Source organism: Anolis carolinensis, chromosome 2 (assembly GCF_035594765.1).
Source record: "Anolis carolinensis isolate JA03-04 chromosome 2, rAnoCar3.1.pri, whole genome shotgun sequence".
NCBI lineage: Eukaryota > Metazoa > Chordata > Lepidosauria > Squamata > Dactyloidae > Anolis > Anolis carolinensis.
In genome coordinates this window covers 80,692,076-80,718,933 of record NC_085842.1, presented here as the reverse complement: position 1 = coordinate 80,718,933, position 26,858 = coordinate 80,692,076, and the positions used below count along the sequence as shown (strand labels likewise).

General features: G+C 41.5%; 2 protein-coding genes across 4 annotated transcripts in view; one reads left to right on the top strand and one right to left on the bottom strand.

Moving 5' to 3' along the window:
* Window positions 1–965: 965 nt before the first annotated feature.
* Window positions 966–26,858, bottom strand: part of pcbp4 (poly(rC) binding protein 4) — a 97,479-nt gene continuing 71,586 nt past the window's right edge. Inside the window, exons 14-15 of one of the 2 annotated variants that reach the window (XM_062970061.1) lie at window positions 4,082–4,129; window positions 966–3,854 (exon numbers count right to left, since the gene is read on the bottom strand). In XM_062970061.1, the coding sequence (XP_062826131.1) occupies window positions 3,730–3,854; window positions 4,082–4,129 (173 nt within the window). In that variant the 3' untranslated portion in view covers window positions 966–3,729. Of the gene's footprint in view, window positions 3,855–4,081; window positions 4,130–24,752; window positions 25,161–26,858 lie in introns of those variants that run through there. The other variant, XM_062970062.1, reaches the window with a different exon arrangement.
* Window positions 3,675–25,248, top strand: gpr62 (G protein-coupled receptor 62). 2 transcript variants are annotated; one of them, XM_062970063.1, is made up of 2 exons: window positions 3,675–3,813; window positions 18,480–25,248. In XM_062970063.1, exon 2 carries the CDS (start codon window positions 18,591–18,593, stop codon window positions 19,815–19,817), a length of 1,227 nt encoding a protein of 408 aa, XP_062826133.1. In that variant the 5' UTR covers window positions 3,675–3,813; window positions 18,480–18,590; the 3' UTR covers window positions 19,818–25,248. The 2 variants fall into 2 exon arrangements, with proteins under 2 accessions (XP_062826133.1, XP_062826134.1); XM_062970064.1 differs by lacking the exon at window positions 3,675–3,813 and adding an exon at window positions 17,125–17,592.

The window sequence follows — 26,858 nt, the reverse complement described above, 5'->3', positions numbered from 1 at the left end:
GCCAGAATGTTTAAAGATCTTTTTTAATGTATGTTGGAAACGTGAGCAACACATTTATCATCTGTGAAGGACTTGTGAGATTGCCAAAAAAAATCTGGAACCAATACATAAGATGATGCCAAAAATGTGAAAGTTAATGTAAATTGAAACCTGGACTGTACCTACTGGGTTGGTGAATGATCAAATGGATAATAACTATGGAACATTACTACAATATAGGGCCACTGTGGTGTGATGGTTTGAGTCCTGGATTGTATCTTTGAAGACCAGGGTTCAAATCCTCACTTGGCCATTAATACATACTGTATGTCTTGGGCAAGCCACACTCTCTCAACTTCAAACAAAGGCAAACCCTCTCTGAAGAAATCTTGCCTAGAAGGATAGGTTTACCTTTGAGTCACTATAAGTCAGAAATGACTTGAAGGCACAAAACAGCAAATGACCACAGCAGCAAGATTACAGTAATGGAGCAAGACCAGTGAAGACTAGGTGCTGACATTGACAGATTTAGATGAAATGGACAAACTAACAACAATGGTCTGAGAAAAATAATTGGCAACTTTTATGTCAGACTAGGAAACTTTGGCTATTTCCAAAGAAAAGAGAATAAATAACATATTAGCTGCAGTCTTTGATCATCAGTAGATTTGGTAAAGCAATAGAAATATGAATGGTATTTTGGGAAAAGGCATTCATAATGTTTTTGGACACATAACCTTTTGGAAAAGCATGACTTCCAGAGAAGAGCTAAAAACTCGTTCTAGTGAATCTTCTCTTTAGTGGTAAATAATATCCACTAGTATTCATGTACGGCAAATTCTTCAGTTATTAGGCTAAACCTATTGTCTCTGATCTGTTAGGAAAAGAGATAGGCTAATGCATAAAAATACAGCCATTTCAGAAGTGTTATTTCAGTTGCCCAAAAAACATCTACTCTTCCTTAAAGAATCTTGGTTTAAATCAAGTTCTCAAGAGACAAAATAAAGTTGTCTTTATTAAAAAATAACATAGTTTATTTACTTACAAACTTCATGTATTCAGCATACAGGTACATTGCTTATCAATCCAGTTACAAGTAGATTTGAAGTAGTTTCTCTGAGCAGATAACACGGGGCATCTTTCTTAGAATCAGCAGTCCTAAATCTAAAGCAGTGGTTCTCAACCTGGGGTCCCCAGATGTTTTTGGCCTTCAGCTCTGAGAATCCTAACAGCTGGTAAACTGGCTGGGATTTCTGGGAGCTGTGGGCCAAAAACATCTGGGAATCCCAGGTTGAGAACCACTGGAAGCATCTCTCAGAGTCTAATGGAGTCTATACACTAATGGAGTCTATACTGTCTGAGAGTCTAATTTTAGAGACTCTACTCTAAAATGGAGTCTCAGGTCTGAATAGTGCCAGATCTGGGTCACATGGTCTGCAGTCCCTCCTACAACATAGAGTTAAGGAAAACTGTATACCAATACACACATATACAATACAGTAAGCAATCTTAATTATATACATAACAAATAACTAGTACAGGAGGCTTGTAGAAAGTTGCTATTTCCAGCATGATAAATAACTGGATATGTTTCCAACATTGTTAAAAAAGTTGGAGGTCAAATGTAAATTTCCTTCTTACTATTCTTTTTTATACTTATCCTTATTGTTTTTCTTTCTCCTTGTTTTCCTTTCCTTTCTTACTATTAGGTAAAGGTTTTCCCCTGACGTTAAGTCCAGTCATGTCTGACTCTGGGGGTTGGTGCTCATCTCAATTTCTAAGCTGAAGAGCCAGCGTTGTTCGTAGACAGCTCCAAGGTCATGTGGCTGGCATGACTGCATGGAGCACCGTTACCTTCCCACCGGAGCGGTACCTATTGATCTACTCACATTGGCATGTTTTCGAACTGCTAAGTTGGCAGGAGGTGGGGCTAACAGCAGGCGCTCATTCCGCTCCTGGGATTTGAACCTGGGACCTTTTGGTCTGCAAGTTCAGCAGCTCAGTGCTTTAACACACTTTGCCACCGGGGCTCCCTTCTTACTATTAAGAATATTTAAAAAGTAGTAAGAAACTCCTTTCTTTATTATTTTTGCTTTCACTGATTTTCTTCCTTCTTGATGTCTTTCAGTTTATATCATTTAATCTCTTATTGTTTTTGAAAATGCTTAATAAGAGAGAGAGGGAGAAAGAAAATACAAAATGATGATAAGTACATTTAATGCAAAGTTAAAGCACGGAAATGAGATGGTACGTGTAATCAAATTCATATCTTAGTGCTGGTAAAGAGCAAAATGGGAAAAACGCACACATGTTGTTGTTGTTGTTTAGTCCCCCCTAAGGTGAGAAGGATGGGATATAAATGTAAAAAAATATATTCGTTCAGTCACTTCAGACTCTTTGTGACCTCATGGACCAGCCCACGTCAGAGCTCCCTGTTGCCTGCTGCTACCCCCCAGCTCCTTCAAGGTCAAGCTGGTCATTTCAAGGATACCATCCATCCATCTTGCCCTTGGTCAGTCTCTCTTCCTTTTTCCTTCCATTTCCCCCAGCGTCATGATCTTCTCCAAGCTTTCCTGTCTTCTCATTATGTGGCCAAAGTACTTCATCTTTGCCTCTAATATCCTTCCCTCCAGTGAGCAGCCGGGCATTATTTTCTGGAGGATGGACTGGTTGGATCTTCTTGCGGTCCAAGGCACTCTCAGGATTTCCCTCCAACACCACAGTTCAAAAGTGTCTATCTTCCTTCACTCAGCCTTCCTTGTGGTCCAGCTCTCACATCCATAGGTTACTACAGGGAATGCCATTGCTTTAACTATGCGGACCTTCGTCACCAGTGCGATGTCTCCACTCTTCATTATTTTATTGATATTGGTCATTGCTCTCCTCCCAAAAAGTAAAAGTCTATTACACATACTAATACTTTATTGTAATACTATAAAAACTAGCTAGCCTTCTTAAAAATTCGCTGGACAGAACCCCTGAATACAATTTCGTAAGACAGGCCTTTCAAGCTCCTAGGGAGCTTTTCTATTCAGCTTTCACCATAGAATGGGGGAAGAAATCAGATGTCTTCCTTTTCTTTTCTCTTTCCCCCTTTCAGTTAAGGCTGGATGCATCTCAATGGAAACAACCAGGCTCCGTTATCTCCCTAGAAGAATGGGGAATGCCTCTGATGCCGCTTCGAAACCATTGCTGTTGCCTTACCTGATTCCAGAGTGTGACCCAGCTGGGGTCACAGCATCCTATGCTATGTGGGTGGTGCTTAGGACCCAGCAGAATTCTCCCTGTGAGTGACAGACTGTGCTTTAAAAGGCCAGGCAGAGCCCAGATGTGACAGCCTGTGTCAGCATCCACGCGCTGAAGAAGCAGCAGGAGACGTTGACTTGCCGCCTTATTCCAGGTGTGGAAAATCTATTTAACAGTGACTTTCAGAGGAGGAAGAGGAGGAGGCAACGCCTTCCTGGGGATTGTGAGCATCCTCCCAGCATCTTTCCCCTCCACGGAGCATCAGCCGGAGGCTCTCTTCCCCACCCCACCCCCCTGAGTGGAGAAGGACATTGACTCCACAAACAAAGCAGATCATTGTAAATAGGACAATAGTCCTTGCTTCCTGGTACAGGACACCCAGCCTGCTCTTGAAGGGAGAGAAAGGATACTGGGGAGAATGGAGACCTGATGTGGCTATCTTGAATCCATTGCCAGGACAGGACAAAAAGCACAGGCTAAGTGCCCACTGTCCTCACCAACCAGTTATGAAGAACTCGCTGAACAGAAGGAAGCAAAAGCCAGGGCTGCTGCGGTCCACCCAAGAACTTCCCAGTGCACTTCTCTTGGGTGAGTTCCTTTTTCTTGGGATCTTCTGGGAGGAAGTGGGTCTGTGGGGAGAGAGACAGGCATTTCATTCATGGCAAGAGGGCAATTCATTGCCCCTTTCCACAGCATGGGCCCTTAAACCATTCAAGGTGAAGGGATTCCTCCAGGTTACAATTCTAAGATGTATTGAGCATCACATTCCAGAAGATGCAGAAAAGACGGAGAGACTGTGGAGGGTGTAAAGCACAAATGAGCATTTGATGGAGATGCCGGGTCAGGCTTTGCTTACCTGAATTCAAGAAGAAAGAGCAAAACCTCAGAAGAGTTGAAAGGATTGCTGCAAAAATAAAGAAGGGTTGATTTAGAGCCTAATTCGTCATGGGGAATATGGGAAGAAGAGCCTGCAACTGCAGGTTTAAAAAAGGAGAGATTATTATGTTGTTTTAAAAGACAGCACAATAGTCGGTGCAGTAAAAGGAAATAATCTAAATCCTAACACTTGCATTCTCAAGATTTTTTAGATTGCATTTCCAATCATCCCCATCCTGCATGGCAAAAGCTGAACAAGGTTGATGTATATTGGTACAAGACCTCTTATTCTCTCATAGGCTAATGTCAGTCAATGGAAGTGTGTTGTCGAAGGCTTTCATGGCCAGAATCATTTGGGTTGCTGTGAGTTTTCTGGGCTGTTTAGCCATATTCCAGAAGAATTTGTTACTGATGTTTCACCCACATCTATGGCAGGCATCCCCAGAGGTTATGAGGTATGCTGGAAACTAGACAAGTGAGGTTTATATATCTGTAAATTAAGAACAGAGACCGGAGGCCCTGGGGGTGCAGCAGGTTAAACCACTGAGCTGCCGAATTTGATGACTGAAAGGTTGGCAGTTCGAATCCGGAGAGCGGGGTGAGCTCCCACTGTTAGCCCCAACTTCTGCCAACCTAGCAGTTCAAAAACATGCAAATGTGAGTAGTAGGCCTGGGCTGTGGCGGAGGCGGGAGAGCAAGCCAGCTGCAATTATCTGCAATGAATCACTCTGACCAGGAGGTCATGAGTTCGAGGCTGCTCGGAGCCTATGTTTGTTTGTCTTTGTTCTATGTTAAAAGGCATTGAATGTTTGCCTATATGTGTAATGTGATCCGCCCTGAGTCCCCTTCGGGGTGAGAAGGGCTGAAAATAAATGCTGTAAATAAATAAATAAATAGATCAATAGGTACCACTTTGGTGGGAAGGCAACAGCTCTCCATACAGTCATGCTGGCCACATGACCTTGGAGGGTCTACGGACAACGCTGGCTTTTCGGCTTAGAAATGAAGATGAGCACCACCCCCCAGAGTCAGATACGACTAGACAATGTCAGGGGCAAACCTTTACCTTTACCTTAAATAAAGAACAACACCCTGAAAACAGGGGAATTCCAGACATGAAACAATTAGGACCAGCTAACACCTCTCAACAAAGAATGCCCCCAGGCAGCAATCAGCCAGGCCTTAAAGCTGTAGTGCTTTTCAATGCTAATGAAGGTGATTAATTTCAATATTCACACTTGCCTCCAACAGACAAGAGTTCTTCTCACACCCTGGACTCTCCACAGATATATATTAACCTTCCTTGCTTAGTTGCTCCATGCCTCACAACCTCTGAGGATGCCTGCCATAGATGTGGGCGAAACGTCAGGAGAGAATACTTCTGGAACATGGCCATACAGCCCGAAATACTCACAGCAACCCAATCAATTGAAGGTTTCTGATAGAAGACCAATAGATCAAAAGAAAGATCCTCTTGGCAGCTGTGGGAGAAAACAGGGCCTGGACTACTGTCAACATAGTTGGAATCAAATTATGAAAATGATTTTTCAGTTTAATTTGTTACCTTGCTTCAGACATATTGGATTCTGTGTGTTTCGTTCCCAATTTTTCCCCCAGAGCTATTTCACTATCTTCCTCACAATGGATTATTATCATTATCATCATCATCATCATCATCAGAGGAATGAATGTTCAAATAATAAACCCAAAAGAAAACACAAAGAAACAGACAAACAGGAAGAGGAAAAGAAGGGGAGAAAGGAAGTCATATAGCTTCTTTCTAATCCCACTGCAATCCTAACTGTAATGCATAGAAAAATGAAAAATAAATTTATGTTATTCTACCATTAGTAAAGGTAAAGTTTTCCCCTGACGTTAAGTCCAGTCATGACCAACTCTGGGGGTTTGTGCTCATCTCCATTTCTAAGCCAAAGAGCCGGCGTTGTCCATAGACACCTCCAAGGTCATGTGGCCAGCATGACTGCATGGAGCGCCGTTACCTTCCCGCCGGAGTGGTACCTATTAATCTACTCACATTGGCATGTTTTCAAACTACTAGGTTGGCAGGAGCTGGGGCTAACAGCGGGCGCTCATTCCACTCCCAGGATTTGAACCTGGGACCTTTTGGTCCGCAAGTTCAGCAGCTCAGCGCTTTAACGCACTGTGCCACCAGGGCCCCCTTACATTACATTACATTACATTACATTACATTACATTACAAATCCCCTAACCCATTATGCTAAATTTATTAATAACCACAACCACAAATTATTACATTGATAGGTTTCCCAGAAAGCTCATGAATGTTTTCCCATCTCTCACAAAGTTTTTAATTGACTTATCCTTAATTTGGGACTCTGAGCTAACTCGGCAATATTAACAATCTCTTTTTTTGGTCATCAGTGTTTCAGTTTATTTCTAAGTTTGGGCAAACAATATTCTTGTTGCTATTATATATTAAAGAAATGATTAATATTTACTTCTCCATTTTTTACCCTTAATGCTAGCAAAAATATTTCTATCTACATTCCAAAATCTACATTTAAAACTTTGTAGAATAACATATAAATTAGGCAAATAATGTTTCATCTTTTTCCACCACAAAAGGAAAAAAGAACTCTTTTTCTCTTGATATCCCAAACATTGATTTGAAACATTTGTCCTGTATACATTTTTGACAACTTACTTGAGATATACATAATCTTATAGAAATTTTATGTATTTAAATCAACAGGATGCCAACCTGTGTGTGTTAGGCTTGTTGGGAACATCTATTGATGTGGTTGCTTTATTCACACATGTCTTCAATAGCCATGCTGGCTAGGGGTTTGGATGCCAAAGTCTAGTTTTTCTTTTTCTTTGACAAGCTCTATGTTAGGGTCCTTCTAGACAAGCCCTATATCCCAGGATCTGATACCAGGTTTTCTTCTTTAAACTGAATTATATGAGTCTGCACTGCCAGATAATCTGGGATAAACAGAAAACCTGGCATATAGGGCAGGGGTCCTCAAACTACGGCCCACAGGCCACAGGCCACATGCGGCCCATTGAAGCCATTTATCTGGCCCCCACAACACAAAGGCAGAAGGGGGTTGGACTAAATGGCCCAAGGGGTCTCTTCCAACCCTCTTGATTATTATTATTAACATTGAGGCTGGGTGGTCATCTGTCATGGGTGCTTTGCTTGTGCTTTTGGTGGGCAAAGGCAGAAGGGGGTTGGGCTAAATGGCCCAAGGGGTCTCTTCCAACCCTCTTTATTATTATTATTAACATTGAGGCTGGGTGGTCATTTGTCAGGGGTGCTTTGCTTGTGCTTTTAGTGGACAAGAACAAAAGGGGGCTGGGCTAAATGGCCCAAGGGGTCTCTTCCAACCCTTATTATTATTATTATTATTATTATTATTATTATTATTATTATTATTATTATTATTATTATTATTGCTTGGTGGCCAACTATAGTCCGGCCCTCCAGCAGTCTGAGGGATCGTGAACTGGCCCCCTGTTTAAAAAATTTGCGGACCCCTGATATAGGGCCTATCTGGAAAGCCCTTAGCATCACTCAAAAGTGATTTGCACACTGCTGGGTGCTTGTGAAAAGAAAGATCAAACAATGGTTCCCCATCATAGATGACCTGCTTTTATCCTTCCATCTATGCTTCTTTTCTTCCCATTAGCCATAGTACATAAAGATGATTGGATGTCTAGCTTCACAACATCTGAGGACCCATAGTTGCAAACCACTGCCTGAGGTTCTAGGTCCATGCTTAGGTGTTGTCAGGTGAAGGGACCATTAAAAAGCACCATGCAGCTACCCCACTTTTTTCTCCTTGGCAGATGTTCTCCCCTAGTGACAAAAAGTGGAGAAAAACAATGGGAAGAAAACATGGGAGGGCTGCAAATGGAAGACACTGAGGTCTGTACTTCCAATAAGCTTTTATAAATGAGGCATTGTAACTGCACAGTAAAAGCCTTGTCTGTAATCACTCATCACCACAACTAATCCTGGATTTAGTTTGTGAGTTGTGATTACTAAAAGCTTTTGTTAGGCAGTTGTCCACTGTAGGAACTTGTTTACCATTCTGCAGGCCAGGAAGACCCCATGAGATGTCATAAAATTATAGAATCAGAGTTGGAAAAGACCACCAGAAATATCCAGTCCAACCTCTTGCCATGCGAGAATACACAATCAGAGTTTCTAGGCCATTCAAATTTTGTGGTGAGGAGCAAATTGTTTTTGGTACACTTGAAATAGTCTCAGGCCAATTCCGCCTCAGAGATCATGCTTCCCTGTGCCCTTTTTGCACAGAATGGGTGGAGAGGCTGGGAACACTTCAATAGTGCATTCCTGCATGGCAGAGGGTTTGATTGGATAGCCCTTGTGGTCTCTTCCAGATATATGATTCTATGGTTTTCTGCTTTAGAGTCACAATATCAGCAGGGAGGTCCACTGAGAAGGGTGGGTAGCAGGACAAGAGACTTCCCAGGAGTTTCTATTCTTGGCCAGGCATCCCACAGGTATTCCCAGTTTTTGCTGCCTTCAGGAGTAGAGATTGGACCCATACTTTTAAAAAGCAATTTGTGACTTGTTGTTATAGAAATTAATTGCATTACTCATCATAAGAGATAATTTTGAAGGAGGAAGGGAAACCATTGCTAGCGTGTTGCAGCAAAAACAACAAAAAGCCTTTGGGCAACTCAAAGACAAGCATGTTTCAGGGTTGTTGTGTGTTTTCCGGGCTGTATGGCCATGTTCCAGAATTATTCTCTCCTGACGTTTCGCCCACATCTATGGCAGGCATCCTCAGAGGTTGTAAGGTATATTGGAGAAACTATATCTCACAACCTCTGAGGATGCCTGCCACAGATGTGGGCAAAACGTCAGGAGAGAATACTTCTGGAATATGGCCATACAGCCCAGAAAGCACACAACAACCCTGTGATTCCGGCCATGAAAGCCTTCGACAAGCATGTTTCCTTTGGCATGAGTTTTTATTGCCTTTGGATTACTTCTAATGCTCCATCAGATGAATGGAGTGCATTAATGTTTATGCTATCAGGCTTGCTAGAATGTAAGGCGCCACAGGATTCTTTATGGACATCCCAGGCAACTTCTTTTTTTTTTCTTCTTAAAATATTTTTATTTTAACCTGTTTCAAAAGCTCTCAGGGCAGCATACCAGCAAAATCAATCAAACAGGTCGAAATAGTTTAAATTACTACAAGTTGTTTAAAAAGTATCAACATTGCTAACATTTTGAGAACCAGTTTGGCATAATGGCTTCAGTGTAGGACTATGGGATACCAGATTCATATTCAGTCGTGGAAACCTACTGGGTGACCTTGAGTAAGTCACACTCTGTCCTCCTCGGTGGAAACTATGGCAAGCCTCCTCAGAACAAATCTTTTCAAGAAAACTCTAGGATAACGTTGTCTAAGGATGTCATCACATGGGCAAATTTACCCATCTTATGACACTTTCACCACAGTTTTGGGACGGAGCCCGCCGGATCCCATCAAAATATGTAGAGCTACTTCTGGCAGGGTCCCATCCCTGGACTGTGGTGAAAATGTCGTAGGATGGAGCAATGAGAACGCAGGAGGCTTCCCATGTTCTCGTTGCCAACAATGAGGCAGGCATGGGGGAAAGCTGGGCAGTGACTCGTTCACCCATGGGATGGGGAAGGCAGTGCTGTGGCTGATGTGGGGCAGGGGGTGATGGATTCCCATGTTGTCCGCCAGATTCCCCATGCTGCCTGGCGAATCCCCCCCCCTCCCTTGTCGCCCACATTGGGTGACTTCATGTGATGAGGTCGTAAGTCAATTTGAAGGCACATAACAAGAATGACATTGTTTCACCATCCCCAAAATCCAAAATATTATAGATAATGTAATTTCTTGTAAACTTCCAAAAAATTCAAAGTAATCAGTATTAAATATTTGTTATTATCATTATCATTATCTTCAATTATTATTATTATTATTATTATTATTATTATTATTATTATTATTATTATTATTATTATTATTATTATTATTATTATGACACAGCAAACAAGATAGACATGCTGGATTTCGTATCACAAAATCACAAGTTGAATACTTCCCAAGTGTCTAGGACTGTGTGATGTATTTTCGGATGATGCGTGCAGATCCCAGTAGGGTGGCCTTTTGCAGTTGGCAGATCGTGATTTTGTCAATGTCTATTGTTTCCAAATGCTGGCTGAGATCTTTTGGAACGGCACCCAATGTGCCCATCACCACCGGGACCACCTGCACTGGTTTCTGCCAGAGTCTTTGAAGTTCAGTCTTGAGGTCCTGATAGCGGCTGAGTTTTTCCTGTTGTTTTTCGTCAATGCGACTGTCACCTGGGATGGCAACATCAATGATCCAAACCTTTTTCTTTTCCACAACTGTGATGTCTGGTGTGTTGTGTTCCAGAATTTTGTCAGTCTGGATTTGGAAGTCCCTCAGTATCTCTGCGTGCTCATTCTCCAATACTTTTGCAGGTTTGTGATCCCACCAGTTCTTTACTGCTGGAAGGTGGTATTTGAGGCATAAGTTCCAATGAATCATTTCGGCCACATAGTTGTGCCTCTGTTTGTAATCTGTTTGTGCGATTTTCTTACAGCAGCTGATATGATCAATGGTTTCGTCAGCTTCCTTGCACAGTCTGCATTTTGGGTCATCAGCTGATTTTTTGATCTTGGCCTTAATTGCCTTTGTTCTGATGGCTTGCTCCTGGGCTGCAAGGATCAGGCCTTATGTCTCCTTCTTCAGTGTCCCATTTGTGAGCCAGAGCCAGGTCTTCTCCTTATCAGCTTTTCCTTCAATTTTTTCAAGGAACTTTCCATGCAATGTTTTGTTGTGCCAGCTGTCAGCTCTAGTTTGTAGTGCGGTTTTCTTGTACTGATTCTTTGTTGGCTGTGTTTTGAGGAGTTTCTGATTTTTGACTTCAATCAAAGCAGGTTCTTCACTTTGCTTGACATATTCTGCCAGGGCATGTTCTTCTTCTTTGACTGCTTGTTTTACTTGTAAGAGTCCTCTGCCCCCTGATCTTCTAGGCAGATATAGCCGGTCATCATCATCATCATCATCATCATCATCATCATCATCATCATCATCATCAGAAACACAACAAGATGAATCCATAGCAGACACTCTGCTGGCTGTTGTATTGGATCACACGTCGGACATTTCCCAAGTGTCTAGGACTGTGTGATGTATTGGCGAATAATGTGTGCAGATCCCAGTAAGGTGGCCTTCTGTATCTGGCAGATGGTAATTTTGTCAGCGCCGATTGTGTTTAAGTGCAGGCCAAGGTCTTTAGGCACTGCACCCAGTGTGCCAATCACCTTTGGGACCACCTTGACTGACTTGTGCCAGAGTCCTTGCAGTTCAATCTTTAAATTCTCGTATCGTGTCAGCTTTTCCAGCTGCTTCTCTTCAAACCTGCTGTTGCCTGGGATTGCAACATCAACAATCCATACTTTTTTTAACACAATCGTGAGGTCAGGAGTATTTTTCTCCAAAACTCTGTCAGTCTGAATTTGGAAGTCCCAGAGTAGTTTGACGTGTTAATTTTCTGTAACGTTTTCAGGCTTGTGATCCCACCAGTTCTTTGTCACAGGCAGATGATATTTGTGGCACAAGTTCCAATGGATCATTTGAGCAACAGTATTATGCCTCTGCTTGTAGCCTGTCAGCTCAATCTTCTTGCAGCAGCTGAGGATGTGATCCATCGTTTTGTCTGCTTCCTTGCAGAGTCTACACTTGCGATCTGTTGTGCCTTTTCAATTCTGGCTTTGATGGCATTTGTTCTAATGGCTTGTTCTTGGGCTGCAAGAATCAGCTGCAAGTCTCTTTTTCAAAGTTCCATTTGTGAGTTCCATCCATGATTTTTCCTTGTCAAATTTGCTCTCAGTCTTTCCCAGGAACTGTCCATGGTGAGCCTTCTTTTGCCAGTTTTCTCTTCTGCTTGTTGTTGTTGTTGTTGTTGTTGTTGTTGTGTTTTTATCCCACAGCCCCAGAGCTGTCATTACCTGCATACAAAAGCCCTCAAGTGCAACATATGATAAACACGGATGTTATAGTAACCTCCATGCTAGACATCAAGTTGTTTCCAGTCTTTCTCATGGCACCAACTTCACCTAGTTACAGTGCCTCTCCTTTTACACTGGGTAATTTTGGGTTGATACAATTTTTCTTGCAACTATTCCTGTCTTATTTTTAAGTTCTTACAAGGCTGTTTCTCAAAGTAAATGCTTCACAATTGCATGATTGGAAAAATATGAACCAAAGCTTCTGGCCTGCTACTTAGCAATGGGATGTTCTTGGTGCCATGATGAGACCCATTAATGTATACAGTCTCCTTTTCAGCAAGTATTGAGTTGCCCAGATGACTCAGAGAAAGAATCTGCTATTATTTCTAGGGAAGAGGAGATGGAGAAGTTAACATGACAGCTTCCTCTGTTTTTGGAAAAAGAAGGTATTTTGGAATTAGTCCATCCATTATTGTGTGGCTATATAAGAGAGAAGAAGAGAGATGTTGCTGTCCTCATTGGATATGAGTATAATATACACATGTATGTGTATAGTGTGCTTGCACACAAATGTGCAGGCTGGGCATGTCTGTGCCTTATAAAAGTGACATGTATGTTAGAATATACAGACCAATGACAATCAAGAACACGATGAATCATTTTCATCATTATTGGGAAGCAGAGTTTCATAACATACTTAGTCAAGCCCTTGTGTGTGTGTTCAAAGTTGTGCTATAACTGGTAACTAAACACAGGCACATGCTCTGTGTGTCTGAGAGAGAGAGATTGAGAGAGCACTGATAAATATAAAACTGGTACATTAAAAATCCCATAATGGTAAAACCCACATCTGTGGCTTCACTTACTTGCAGCTGGGAAAAGTAGTCTCTCTAGAAATTTGCTAGGTTGTCTGTGTAGTATGCTTTTTCCAGAGGTTACCACAGAGTTGCATTGGAAAACCTAACCATTTCACTTACTTACAATTGGAGAAAAATTGTCTCTCTAAGAATGTGCTATGACCTTGAGTGTAACTCTATAGTACTATGCGACTGGAAGTCCAGTAATTTAATGGAATTCTGAAGTATCCATGGTTTTGAGTAACTGTAGTCTGGATGGGAATGTATCCCTTATGGCTGTGGAAGTCTTCCTCTAATAAGATTCCTTTGAGATCATAATGATTTTTAAGACTAAACTTTATGAGATATCTCTGTTATTGGTTTGTCTCAATTTTTTTTGCCTTTGAGCTTCCCAATCTTAAATCCTCTCTTCCCACAATGGGGAAAAGCATGGGGACTTTTGGCCCTGCAATGCAAAGGTGTATTAAAGCCTCAATAATGAACTGGTATTTGAACAGAATGCTATACCTGGGTCAACTCCAAACTATGCTTCTCTGCAGGAGAAGTGGGAAATTAGGTTCCTTATCAGCATTTCTGTCTCCGAATTTTGTCTGTGTGCAGAGTTTCAAAGCTAGACATTTCATTGAAGAAATAATGATTTTTTTTCATTAGATTAGTTTTGCACCAAAAGTCATCTTTGGGTCTTCTTATATTATATACCCAGAGATGGTCTTCTACAAAATTGAGGAATGGGAAGACTTGTGCCATCTTATTTTTCTTTTTAAAAGACTGTAGTGGGCCAAGATTTATAGGATGTTTTGCTACTGCAATTCAGAGCCGATCTGAATGTTATCAGAGCACGTGGGGCAGTTTATGCCTGGCTGCCAACATCCCATGCTGCTTCGGCAATGTGGGTCACATGAATAATATAGCTCCTTTCCATGCCAGCCCTCCTTGGGGACCAGCAGAGCGATCTCAGAAAGAAAGTGTAGTAATTTGTGCATACCATGCTGTTCCAACTCAAGCATCAGGCTGTTCAGCATGTGCAACAGATTTTGGACATGGAGACTTTGCAGAGCGGATCTTCCGTTTGCAATATTTATTTGCAGTGCTTGTCCTCAGTAATGGACTGGATGAGGGCAAACAAACTGAATTTAATCAAGACAAGACAGAGCGATGCTCCTGTTCAGTTGGAAAGCAGATCAGGGAACATGATTCACTCTGTGTTTGATGGGATTTACATCTAACACAAGGTGGGCAGTTTGGGTGTTATTTGCTTGCTTGGGTCTTGAGAGTGTCTTATCTCTATTCTACCACCTTCACAAGCACAATTGATAGAGAAGTGAGAGAGGGCTCCTTGGTGGCTGCCCCTAAATTCTGGAACTCCCTTCCCAGGCCTTTGATCCAGAAATACTTTGAAAAACAGACTAGGGGGTACTGTATTATTTTAATCTGTACTAGTTTATTGGCTTAAAAATTATTGATACATTTTTCTTTTCACTAGAGATTTGCAGTGTTTTAACATTGTGACTATTTTAATTCTAATGTTTTTGTATTACTTTTTGTATTACTTTTTGAAAACTTCTGGGAGGAAGATCGGATACAAAAAGTAAGTAACAAAAGCAATAATGTCAGCCAGCATAAAGAAGTTCAATATTTTTCCGAGCTGTGATATGAAAGGTACTTAATAAAAAATACTAAACTTTATTTGTGTCCTGCCCAATCTTCCCAGAGGGAGATCCCAGGGTACTTTGCTTATACTCTCTTGCCATTCCTCTGATGATGTGGTTATTGGGTTGCTGTGAACTTTTCGGGCTGTATGGCCATGTTTCAGAAGCATTCTCTCCTGATGTTTCACCTATATCTATGATAGGCATCCTCAGGGATTGTTAAGTCTTTTGGAAACTTGGAAAGGGGGGGTTTATCTATCTGTGGAATGCCCAGGGTGGGAGAAAGAACTTTTGTTTGTTAGAGTCAAGTGTGAATGTTGCAACTGGGCACCCTGAATAGCATTGAATGGCCTTGCAGATTCAAAGTCTGGCTGCTTCCTGCCTGGAGGTAATCCTTTGTTGAGAGGTGTTAGCTGTCCCTGATTGTTTTCTGTCTGGAATTCCCCTGTTTTCTGAGTGTTGTTCTTCATTTACTGTTCTGATTTTAGAGTTTTTTTAATACTCATAGCCAGATTTTGTTCATTTTCATGGTTTCCCCCTTTCTGTTGAAATTCTCCACATGGTTGTGGATTTCAATGGCTTCTCTGTGTAGTCTGACACGGTGGCTGTGAGTGTGGTCCAGCATTTCTGTATTCTCAAATAATATGCTGTGCCCAGGTTGCTTCATCAAGTGCTCTGCTATGGCTGACTTCTCTGGTTGAGCTAGTCTGCAGTGCTTTTCGTGTTCCTTGATTCGTGTCTGGGCAATGCTGCGTTTGGTAGTCCCTATATAGACTTGTCCACAGCTGCACGGTATACGGTAGACTCCTGCAGAGGTGAGAGGATCCCTCTTGTTCTTTTGTAGCATTTGTTGAATGTTCATAGTGGGTCTGTAATAATAATAATAATAATAATAATAATAATAATAATAATAAATAAATAAATAAAGGGGACTCAGGGTGGATACTTTGTAGGCTGTGTTTCTTCATCAGCTTCCCTATGTGGTCAGTGGTTCCCTTGATGTATGGTAAGAACACTTTTCCTTTGGGTGGGTCTTTGTCCTTTCTCTCATGGCTTGTTCTTGATCTTGCAGCTCTTCTCATGTCTGATGTGGTTATTACTGCCGACTCCATTACTTTCCTAAAATGCCCCTAACATTCATAAATATATGCCCTCCAACTGTCCCAGGCAGTACCAATTAATCTTCTTTTGTCACATTTTTCAACTGTTTTTAAAATGCTCCTTTTCTACTCTCCTTCTGCCATTTTCCCTCTTTGTCCTCAGAGTTGCAAAATTAGTTCAAAATACAAAGCTACCAATAGTTTGCAGTCAATTAGCAGGATGAAGAGGAAGGACAGACGCTTTCTCTTCCCCAGAGGCTTAGGCAAAAGCAAACTGCTGCACCTTCTTCTAGCTTGTGTGTTATTGCACAGTAATAACATTTGTCATTTTGACAACATTCTCGTGTTGCTTGGTGACATGTCTCCAATCTGTGAAATGTTGGGGGGGGGGGGGACATGCCAATATTGTGTTTCACACACAGTTGGGGGCAGTCAAGCATGGCGCCTCACCAAAGGAAGGAAAATGTGAGAGAAATTACCTGTAGCCAAACATGCGCTGAAACTTGCACAAATGACTATGGAAAGCCAACTGATTTACAGAAGTTTTGCCAAGAAAACACTGGTCAATATCTAACAGAGAATTCCATCTGTGGAGCTAGGAAAGGGTTTTACAACTCTGATCCCTGTGCTTTGAATGCAGAATTTCAGGCTGAGGGGTGTGTAAGGGAAGAGAAAGTCCTATTGAAGGACATAGATGCTGTGTTTGGGGGGGATGGGAATGAATCCTCAGGGTTCAGTTTAGAAAGTGGCTTCCAACAGTGAAAGATTAGTCAGCCCTCCATACATTTACCTGAAATAACACATTTCAAGGAATCTCTATGTCCCTCAGTATGACACAGTGGTCAACTTCCACTGGGGGCTCCACCAGAAGTTGACCATTGAGTCTCACTGGATGACCTAGAGCAGTGGTTCTCAACCTGTGGGTCCCCAGATGTTTTGGCCTTCAACGCCCAGAAACCCCAACCAGTTTACCAGCTGTTAGGATTTCTGGGAGTAGAAGGCCAAAACATCTGGGGACCCACAGGTTGAGAACCACTGACCTAGAGATTCCTACAGACACCATATTAATCATATCTGCAAAAGTTAAGCCTGTAAATGTGAAAGGGTGACTGTGTACCAAGCAGACGGCCACACTTAATATCCAAAGCTGAAAATAGAATGCAAGTTTTTCATCTGAACCTTGATTTGAATACAACTAGCATAATCTCTCTCTCTGTGTAAAACTCATACAATGTACTAGCCATCCCCATAATAAACATGGAAGATAAATTATTGCTATTCCCATTTTACAACCAGAGAGAGCATTTTCTGTCCTTATCTGAATATGATGGTGGGTTCCCATCCTTGACGTCTTATACTATATGATGACTGCTAAAGAATCAATCATAGGGATCTTTGGGGTATACCTTATTCACAGCTACCCACAAAGTTCAGTCTTGATTTTAAATTAGCCTAGGTTGAGACTTCATCCACACTCTGTACTGAGTCTGCTAGAAACTGCCACATATGGTTCAGCAAGATAAAGTGCATAGCAACCAAACAAGCAAACTATTCCACCTACTAAGATATCACTGTGCAAAATACCCACCACTGCCGGTTCTCAGTGATGACCCTGATAAAGGTGTATCAGAAATATTCCATCTCAGTCCAATGTGACTCCCTGAATACCTCCTAGATTAATTTCTGCACTAGTGTCAGCAGTGATTTCATAATGCAACCTTGCTAGGTTTCAATTTTTTTCTTTTGCATTTAAAGGAGCCAGTCCTGCTCTTCTGAGAAACAATGGCAAATCTCTTCTTAATGTCACAAATCTGAGAATCAGGTTTGACTAAAATGTAGAAGGGAAGGTAGGGATTTTTCATTGACTTCACTAGGTACCAGATAAATCAGAAAAGTTTGCAGAACTCAATGGGTGGATGTTTCCAGAGTAATATGTGCTCATCAAGCCATCACCAAGGGTGCATCTGCACTGTAGAATTAATGCAGTTTGATACCACTTTAATTTCCATAGCTTCATACTATCTTTGGTGAGGTGCCAGCACTGTTTGGCAGAGAAGGCAACAGTACCACTCTGCCCAGCTTTATCAGCTTGATCCCTTGGATGTCTTGAGCATGTTTTTGATGCAGTATATTGAAGAATGTCTCATAACTATCTCAAAGACATAGCTTTGTGTTAATCTGGATCAACATGCCAAGGGATATTGTAGCATCTTTGAGACTGAGAGAAAGGGGTTTGTAGCATAAGCTTTCATAGATTTAAGTGTACTTCATCAGAATCATGGACCACCAACGAGGGACTTGCCACTTCATCACCATACGCACACATTTTCCATTTCTTTTACTATTCACACATGCACCTGCTCATTCATGGGTATACATGTCTATCAACAAACACTTCACTCCATGTATCTGATGGAAGTCTATGCTACAAACTTCTTTCCCTCAGCTAGTCTAAAATGTGCTTCTAAGCCCCTTTGCAGACTCATCACTATCTCATTGCAGCATTAATGTGTTAATAGAATGGCAGTGTCCAAAATGTTAGTAGCTTTGAGTTGCATGTTAGATCACCAAGTTGAGTCCCATGGACTGCCCCAACTAGTAACTTTTGCCTATGAGCTGACTCACTGTTGGTTCAAATTGGAACAACCAATATTATTCAGGCACAAGTTATTTTCATTCTATCACATTCATTTCCTTTCATTGCTTGCTGTTAAATTTTTGCTGTTCTCTGCAGAGATCAAGAATTACGAGAAAAGAAGATGGTGTCAGTGACAAAGGGTCCAAGCATCCACTGGTGGCTCTTGCAGGTAAGACTCAGACGGCTTTGAACTAGACCTCAGATACAATGGTCAACAGAACAAGGATTAATTCTACCTATGGACTGGATGCAGCTGGTGTGTCCCAGTTCCAAGAAGCCATTGGTATTTTCTTCATGGTCATGCTGAGTGTCATTGCTTTGGTAGCCAACACAGCAGTCATGGTTGTCATCCTCAAGACACCCCTGCTAAGGAAGTTCATTTTTGTCTGCCACCTCTGCCTGGTGGACCTCTTGTCCGCCATTTTCATCATGCCTCTGGGGATCATTTCCAGCTCAGCCTGCTTCAACCGAGTACTATATAGCATTGCTGAATGCCAGACCCTGATCTTCCTGAATGTCTGTTTCATCAGTGCCTCTATCCTCACCATCTCTGTAATCAGCATTGAGCGCTACTACTATATTGTCCACCCAATGAGGTATGAAGTCAAGATGACTACTGGGTTAGCGATTACTGTTGTGGCTTTTATCTGGGTGAAGTCCGTTCTTGTGGCTGCCTTGGCGCTGGTTGGCTGGCCCCAAGATAATGGTGCCAGCAGTGCCAGCAAGTGTACTGTCTGCTGGAGCCCTGGAGCCCACAAAAAGGTATTTGTGATCATCTTCAGCTTCCTCTGCTTCATCGTGCCCACTGTTATCATCTTTGCAGTCTATGGCAGCATCTACAAAGTAGCCCGGATTGCTTCCTCACAGCATGCACCTCAGCCCGTCCCATCTTGGACTGCCACCATGCCCAGACAAAGATCAGACTCCCTTCACAGCCAGGTTACTATTATCACAACCAGAAATGTGCCACCCAAGTTGTCACCAGACCGCTGGTTTGGGGGGAATAAAGCTGCCTTGACTTTGGTCCTCATTGTTGGCCAATTTCTCTCTTGCTGGCTTCCATTTTTCTCCTTCCACTTAAACTGTTCCCTCACCTCTCCTACCTCAATCTCTAGTTATAGTGAGATTGTTGTGACCTGGCTTGCCTACTCCTCTTTTGCTATCAACCCTTTTTTCTATGGGCTACTAAACCGTCAAATCAGGGAGGAGCTGGCCAAGCTGGGACGACATTGCCTCAGCAAGCCTTTGGGTCAAGAACTGTGCATCTCCAGCCCAGAAGGCTCAATCCATGAGAACTTCCTCCAGTTCCTGCAAAGGACCAGCTGTACAACTGAGACTCGTTCTAGCTATGTTAATTCCAGCCCCAGGAACACCTTGGACCAGACTGCAATGGGATTCAGAATTCCTGGACAAATCCCCGAAGAAACCAATTGACCAAAGGACAATATATTCATGTCACTGCCTCCATTTCTTCCCAACCATCTCTGACTTAAGAAGAAGAAGAGAAGAAGATACAGGACTCTGGAAGAACATCCTGAGCCTCCTTTGTGGAGGAAATCTGCAGTTGAACAATTACTTTTCTCTCCAATAAAGAGGCAAAAGTGATTAAATGGGTGATGATAATTCCCATCTACCACATTCGTAACAACATATTCAGGGACCAGTATGTAATACTGAATTCAGATTAAAGAGACAGTGTTGTGCATAAGGACTTTAAAAAAAATCCCTCCCAAGTTCTTGTTGTAAGCACTAATATTCTGTTACATACCTGCCAGAACCAGTGGTGCTATTTCTCACTGATCCTGTAATGAAAGGGAAATGATCTGATTTTGTATCAGATAGAAAGCCAGGCTCTTTCATGGTTGTTTTAAAGTGTTTTTCAAAATCCATTGTATACTGCAGGGCCTAAATTCTCTTGTTAGTCTGGACTCAAGTAGTCCCACTGAATCAATTGGATTTTCCTACTGTCTTTTCAACAGTTAAGTCAATGGGTCTACTCTAGTTGGGGATTAACCCACAGGAATCCAGCTGAGGAGAAGGACTGCACAACTTCCAGAGTACTGACAGTGATAGTTCACTTTAAATACTTCAAAACTGCACAGATCAGGAGGGAGAGACCTGTCATATCTACCATATACTCATGTTATTAGTCTGGAGTAACCACAGGCCATGCAGAATATATTGATGTGAACAGAAAGGGGAAAATGCATTTTTCCAGCACCTTAATACTGTTAAGATAGGTGTGGAGAAGTTTTCGTTTCCCCAATGATTGAAAGTTAAATTTTCTTGATAGATAGTAAGTCAGTAACTCCTGTTTGCTCCTTCTATAAAAGTCATATTTCCAGGATGTGTTCTAAAATGGTTGTCCTGGATAGTGGCGTCATTAGACAGGTGTGGATGTTGTGGACCATATTGAGTCACACAGAGGGTGTGACACCAAAATGACTCAATTTTTTGTGCAATGTTTCAATGGAAATTTATTACTTTTATTGTATTTTTTAAAATCCTTGGTGCCATATCATCTCCAGGACATAGATTTAGAGTGATCCTCATAGTTGTGCACTCCCTGCCCCATGCCACCGGATGTGCTGGGCCTTAAACTCTTAATAACTGCATCAGTTCTCTTTTGACATGACACCTCCTTTCTTTTGCTTCACATAACTTCCTCACTTGGTGCGTGGGGAGGTGACGCGGTGAGTTACTGCACTATGTGACACCAACTCTATTAACATCACTAGTCTTGGACATAAAATCATAGAGTTAAAATAGACTGCAAGGGCCATTTAGTTCAACCCCTTACTTCTTGGGAATATACAATTAAAGCATTTCTGGCAGGTGCCAACTCAACTTCTATTTAAAGACTGCTGTAAAGAGAAAGTCCATCACTCTCTGAGGCAGTTTTTTGCTGTCAAACAACTCTTATGGTCAGAATCCACTGACCATGTATTTATGAGTTGATGCTTGAAAGTTGTGCATGGGAAGGAGGTGAGTGTACTACTTAAACATTTCAGCATCTATGGGAATTCTACATGACTGGGGATATGATAAGGGAAGCCTCAACAATGAACACAAAAAGGGTCTTTTTGTGCTAATTCCATTTCTCTCGAAGGGCTTTCTAGTGTTCCTTTTGCTCACAAAATTGTAATACTGTACTGCAGGTTTGCAAGGCTACTTCCCATTCCTTCCTTTTTCTTTTGTTTGATGGCATCAATACCTTGTCTCAATGCACGGATAAATGTAGGTCTCTCCTCATCGGAGGGCTGTGATTAAGACACTGGAAAGCATCCTGCAACTGATCATGGTCATGACAGAAGTTGTGTCGTCTAACACATTTTGAGGGAATAGGGTTGGGGAAGACTGTCATAAACTCTTAATGTCAAATATACATACATACATACATACATACATACATACATATACACACACATATACACTGGGAAGGTCTGTGATATAAATATATATTGGTTCTACACAAGAACCTTGGGAATTTTTATTTGAAAAAGGGCTGATGATTCTTAAGCTCTTCTTTGATTCCCCATAAAGACAGAATTGATTTTTAAAAGCAGTTTAAATCTAGACATAGGTTTGCAAAGTATTGACTGTCTTCTGCTTCAGAGCTGGGCAATTTCAAAAATAGTCAACTACGTATTGGTGCTCATGGAACACAGCATGTCACAATAAGCTATGTTTTGTGTTAATTGTGATTGTTTAAACATTTCTTGTTTGTTTCCTCTGTCCCCTTTTGTCAGGTCCTATTTTAAGGTGGCATGCTGGTACTTGCAGCCGGTGTCTCACCTGTCTGTGACACAGTGAAATCACTCTGGGGTTTAGTGTGAACTGCAAAGATGTGTCCATGGTACTGAACCCTGTCCGCTAAACAGATTCATCAACTTAGATAGTTCTTATAAGGTTCAGACTAAATTCATTGTCCCACAAACATGGAAGCCACCAGCTGCCACTAGCAGTGAGTCATGGTGGTGTGTTTGGATGTCATGTTAAGGGACAGTTTAAACAAATCAGAATTCATAAAAAATCTTAGATTTGAATTTTGTATTATGGCTGATTAACAAGCCATGCTTCTTATCAGAGGCAGTTTCACAAATCACAACAAGCCAAGTCATAGTTTGTTCTGATATATGAACACACAGCTTTTGGAACAGCCATAGCTTTTGTGGATAAATATGTTTTAGTTCTTCTGGGATGATCAGAGATAAAGTAATGAAAAGAAAGAAAGAAAGAAAAGAAAAGAAAGAAAGAAAGAAAGAAAGAAAGAAAGAAAGAAAGAAAGAAAGAAAGAAAGAAGAAAGAGAGAAACCGCAGTGCAGGTCTTGTTCCCTCACCGAGGCAGAAAGAGAGCTGATTCATTCCAGATGAGCAAAGCCTTTCGCTCTGTGCAGTTGTATCATTTGGTTCATTGTGACCTCTGAGAGAGTGCAGCTGAAATAGACACGCAAAGCTGGGATCAATGAGACAGCTCACAGTAGCGAGCCAAGACCGCACACTACCTGTCTGCCTAAAGGCACTTCTAGAGAGTCTGCCTTAATCTAAAACGAAAGGAATCTCTTGATTGGTTTGATGTGACAAATGCAGGCTGTCAGAGTAAAAGGGAGAGTTTGGGTCAAGGCATTACTTACTATTTGAAGTGGGCAGCTTCATTTATTTCACAGACCTATAATGACCCTATCAAATTCTGAGATGCTGCTTATATAAAATGACTGACAGTGGAATGCAGGTTGAGTATCACTTATCCAAAATTCTTGGTATCAGATGTGTTTAGGAATGTGAATGTTTTAGGATTTTGGAATAATTATATTTGCATCTATAGACATAATCTTGGCAATGGGATTCAAATCTAAAAATACACACAGGCTATTTTATACACATAGCCTAAAAGCAATTGTTGATAATATTTTTTCATAATTTTGTGCATGAAACAAAGTTTGTGTACACTGAACTATCAGAAAGTAATGGTGTCACTATATCAGCCACCTACATGAATAATTTTTGTTTTTGGAATATTTCAGATTTTTGAATTCTGGATAAGGAATACTCAACTTGTATATGGTTTTGGCTTTCATTCTAGTCATGAAATTGGTTTAAGCCAGCTCACTGATGGACTTCAGTTGTATACTTTATCTCTGGAAGTACAATTTCTAATCATGTACAAGTTGACATTGTGTATAAGATGAGGGCAGGTTTTGGGGCCAAAATTATGGATATGTTGAGAACTATTCTATGGAAAGGGTGTCAGTTGCCTCTGTCTGCTACTGCCATTTCCCCACCCAGGCATCCAAAAATGGCAAAAGCAGTGCCATAGTGGAGAAAGTAGAGGGAAACACTGCATCTTTTAAGATCTTCCAGGATGCAAGAAGCATTTATCTTTCACCATTCTGCTCATGGAAGGGAATTGTCCCTTTTTAAAATAAGAGTTAAGATATAGTCTTTACATTAAACTGTGGATAAGTCAACACAAGATTTTTGGGTAAAATTTGAGTAAAATTTCTAGCCTTATATATATATATGTGAATATATAATTTGTTCCACTGTATTCAAGTGGACTTTCTTCTGTTTAAACATCAGGACTGAGAAAAAGTTTCCTTTTTGGAATTACCTCTTTCAGATACTCCTGGCCAGCATAGCCAAAAGTTATTTTCCTAAACCTGGCCTATGTGCAGACTACTGTGGTAGAAGATTAACATATTTATCCATATTTGTGAGACCTGGCAGCAAATATGCAATGCCTTTGAACAGAAGCCTCCTGCTGGACTAGCAAAGGAAGCATTTGTAAAGAAAGAGCTGCAGAAGAGTGATTGTAAGTGATTATTAGAATTGTGATGACTTTTCACAATTATCTGTTAATAGAAACAAACCTTGAGCACATTTCTGAGTACATTCTGTTTTTGATTTGTCTGTTTGCTAAGGGGCACAAATTACTCTGATCCATGTACAAAAGTAAGCTTCTGGGTATGCATGAATTTACACCAGACATGGAAATTGGGCACCCACCCCCCAATATTGTTGGACTGCAACTCCCAGTAGCTCAAACTAGTATAGAGGAATATTGGGAGTGGCAGTCCAACAGCATTTGGTGGGTCACATCATTCCCGCCCTTGATCTAAATGTTCACCTCTATGCACATGCATGTAAATGTTCACTTCCATTCCACACTGTGATGCTCCCCTATACCCCATTGTCATATTTTGGTCATCTTTTAGAGTACATAGGGATGTATATGTATCCACTGAAGCCACAAGTTGCCCACAAGGGGAGCTGATTCTGGTCCCAATGTTTTCATGAAATGCTTCCTTTTTGTTCCTTCTCACTCATAGAGTGAACTTTGAAGTTGTGAGAATGAAAAGAGAGGACAGGTTTTTCATTACCTCCACTTTACTCTTGAAAATGGTTCCCTGAGAACTGCTCAGTCAGAAATATGGGAGCAGACTCCATTAGAAATGGTTATCTCCATCTCCATGCTAAGGCTTGACTCTCACACTTTGGGTTTGATTTTTGATCTGAGTCTCTTGTGGTTGACTCAACAAGCACAGATCAGCAGATATCTTGGAAAAGGAAAAAGTTTAAACAGCACCCAATTTCTTGGTGTGGCAAGATATTTGCATCTCTCAACCAATGTTGCCTATTTTGACTGGCAGAATCTCTTCAGGGTCTCAGGCCGACAAGAGTCACCCACAACTTGATCCATAGTGAGGTTGGATTAAATGCTTTACTTCCTATTGGAGAATTTCCTCTGAACTTCATTCTTAATTGGAGATCTAATCTCTGTGTGTAACAAGTATTGAATGAAAAGAGAAAGCAATTAAAAATAAACTCCAACTGTTTTAAAACAAATAAAGATCAAGATATTGGATGACTGCCTTTTTATCATTACTTTTTATTATTTCAGTGCCTGATGTATGTAATACAAGAAATTGTACTCAAGGGTGGATGTCCTCTTGAGACATTTAAATTACAAAGACTCCCCTGCTGCCATTTCTAACAACCCCAGAAGAGACTGGACTAATTGACAAAGGTCATCTTATCTTTTGGGTCTTGTCAGAGCTGTACATCTGCCAAAGAAGGAGGGAAAGCTCCACTGACTGTTGGGTGGCTGCTCCTCCTTTAAAGCTATTTCATCAAGAATCTCCTAAGTATGACCCAAAAAGCAACTGCTTGAAAACATCCCTACATGTGGGTTCCTACATGAATGAGCAAAGTTGGAAAAGGTTAATTTTTGGACTCACAGAATCTGCCAGTCAGTATGGTCATTGCAAGAATTATAATCAAAAAGTAACATGCCTATGTTATACAAGGCGCATCTAGTAAGTCCTTCCCCCTTCTCTTGAATGCTGGCATTATCAGGAAAGGAAATCATGGCAGAAGTGGGGGTGAAGAGCTAGCACTGCTGTAGCCTTCAGTGGTTCCCATTCAGTTTGTAGAACCAAATCAATTGATTACAAGTTGGGCCTGACCAAAAGGGACAAACCTGACAAATCTTTGGTATTGGTTGGCCCAGACTTTGGTGACAAAGACATACAAGGGAGAGCAGGGTGCAGAGAGACTGATTTTTCTTACCACAGTCTAGGATTCTAGAAATGTTGACTCCCTTCCTTTCTATATCTGTTGTCAAAATGGCCTTTTACCCTTTAGGGTAGAAACATTAATATTTTGACAATACATGCTCTGAAACTTTGGATCAGAAAGTGTGCCCTATTACAACTGCACCACTTGGCTGCACATTTACCATTTCAAACCTAGTACAAGAGCCCATTTATCTGTTTGCTTTATGGAAAGGTTTTTGCTGCTTTTCCTGTAAAATCTAGAGTTTAAGGCTGTGGTGAGCATTGCGCAGCTGTGTTCCTATGAGAGCCAGCCTGAATCTACTGGAGTATATTGACCTTTCAACTGTTAAAAATTGTCAGGGAAACTTCCACTTAATCTTCTCTCATGCCAACTCACCAGAGGGCAGATTCCTGCTCTTCCCAGTAGGATTAGACAAAAGCAAACTGCTGTAGCTTCTCTTAGGACTCAGCATTATGATCTTGATAAGATGGCTCAATCAGAGGCCATCATGCTCACTTTGCAATGCTCCTTTGGTGTCTAGCAAGGACAAGAGTGCATCAATCTCATTGGGCCGTTCCCTTGTCATCTGTGCTGCCACTTGTCACTTCACTATTGTGGTTGCATCTCTTGAGGTCATAATGGAGTGCCAGTACAATCAGCAAGGGCATCTCATTCTGACCTCAGCAGATGTGACTGCAATGGCCAAGTGTTCATAGGGGGCGTCATGGCCAGCACGGGGCAGAAGCGATGACACAGGGACAACCCACCCATTTCCTGTGCTTATCAGCACATGGAGAAGGCGATGGCAGTGTGTATATGGACAACAGATTGACCTGAACAGGACCTGAGCCAGATAGCCACGAGGCCCATGAATATCCCATAGCTTCCTACACACTTTGGAGTGGCCCCCAACTTTGC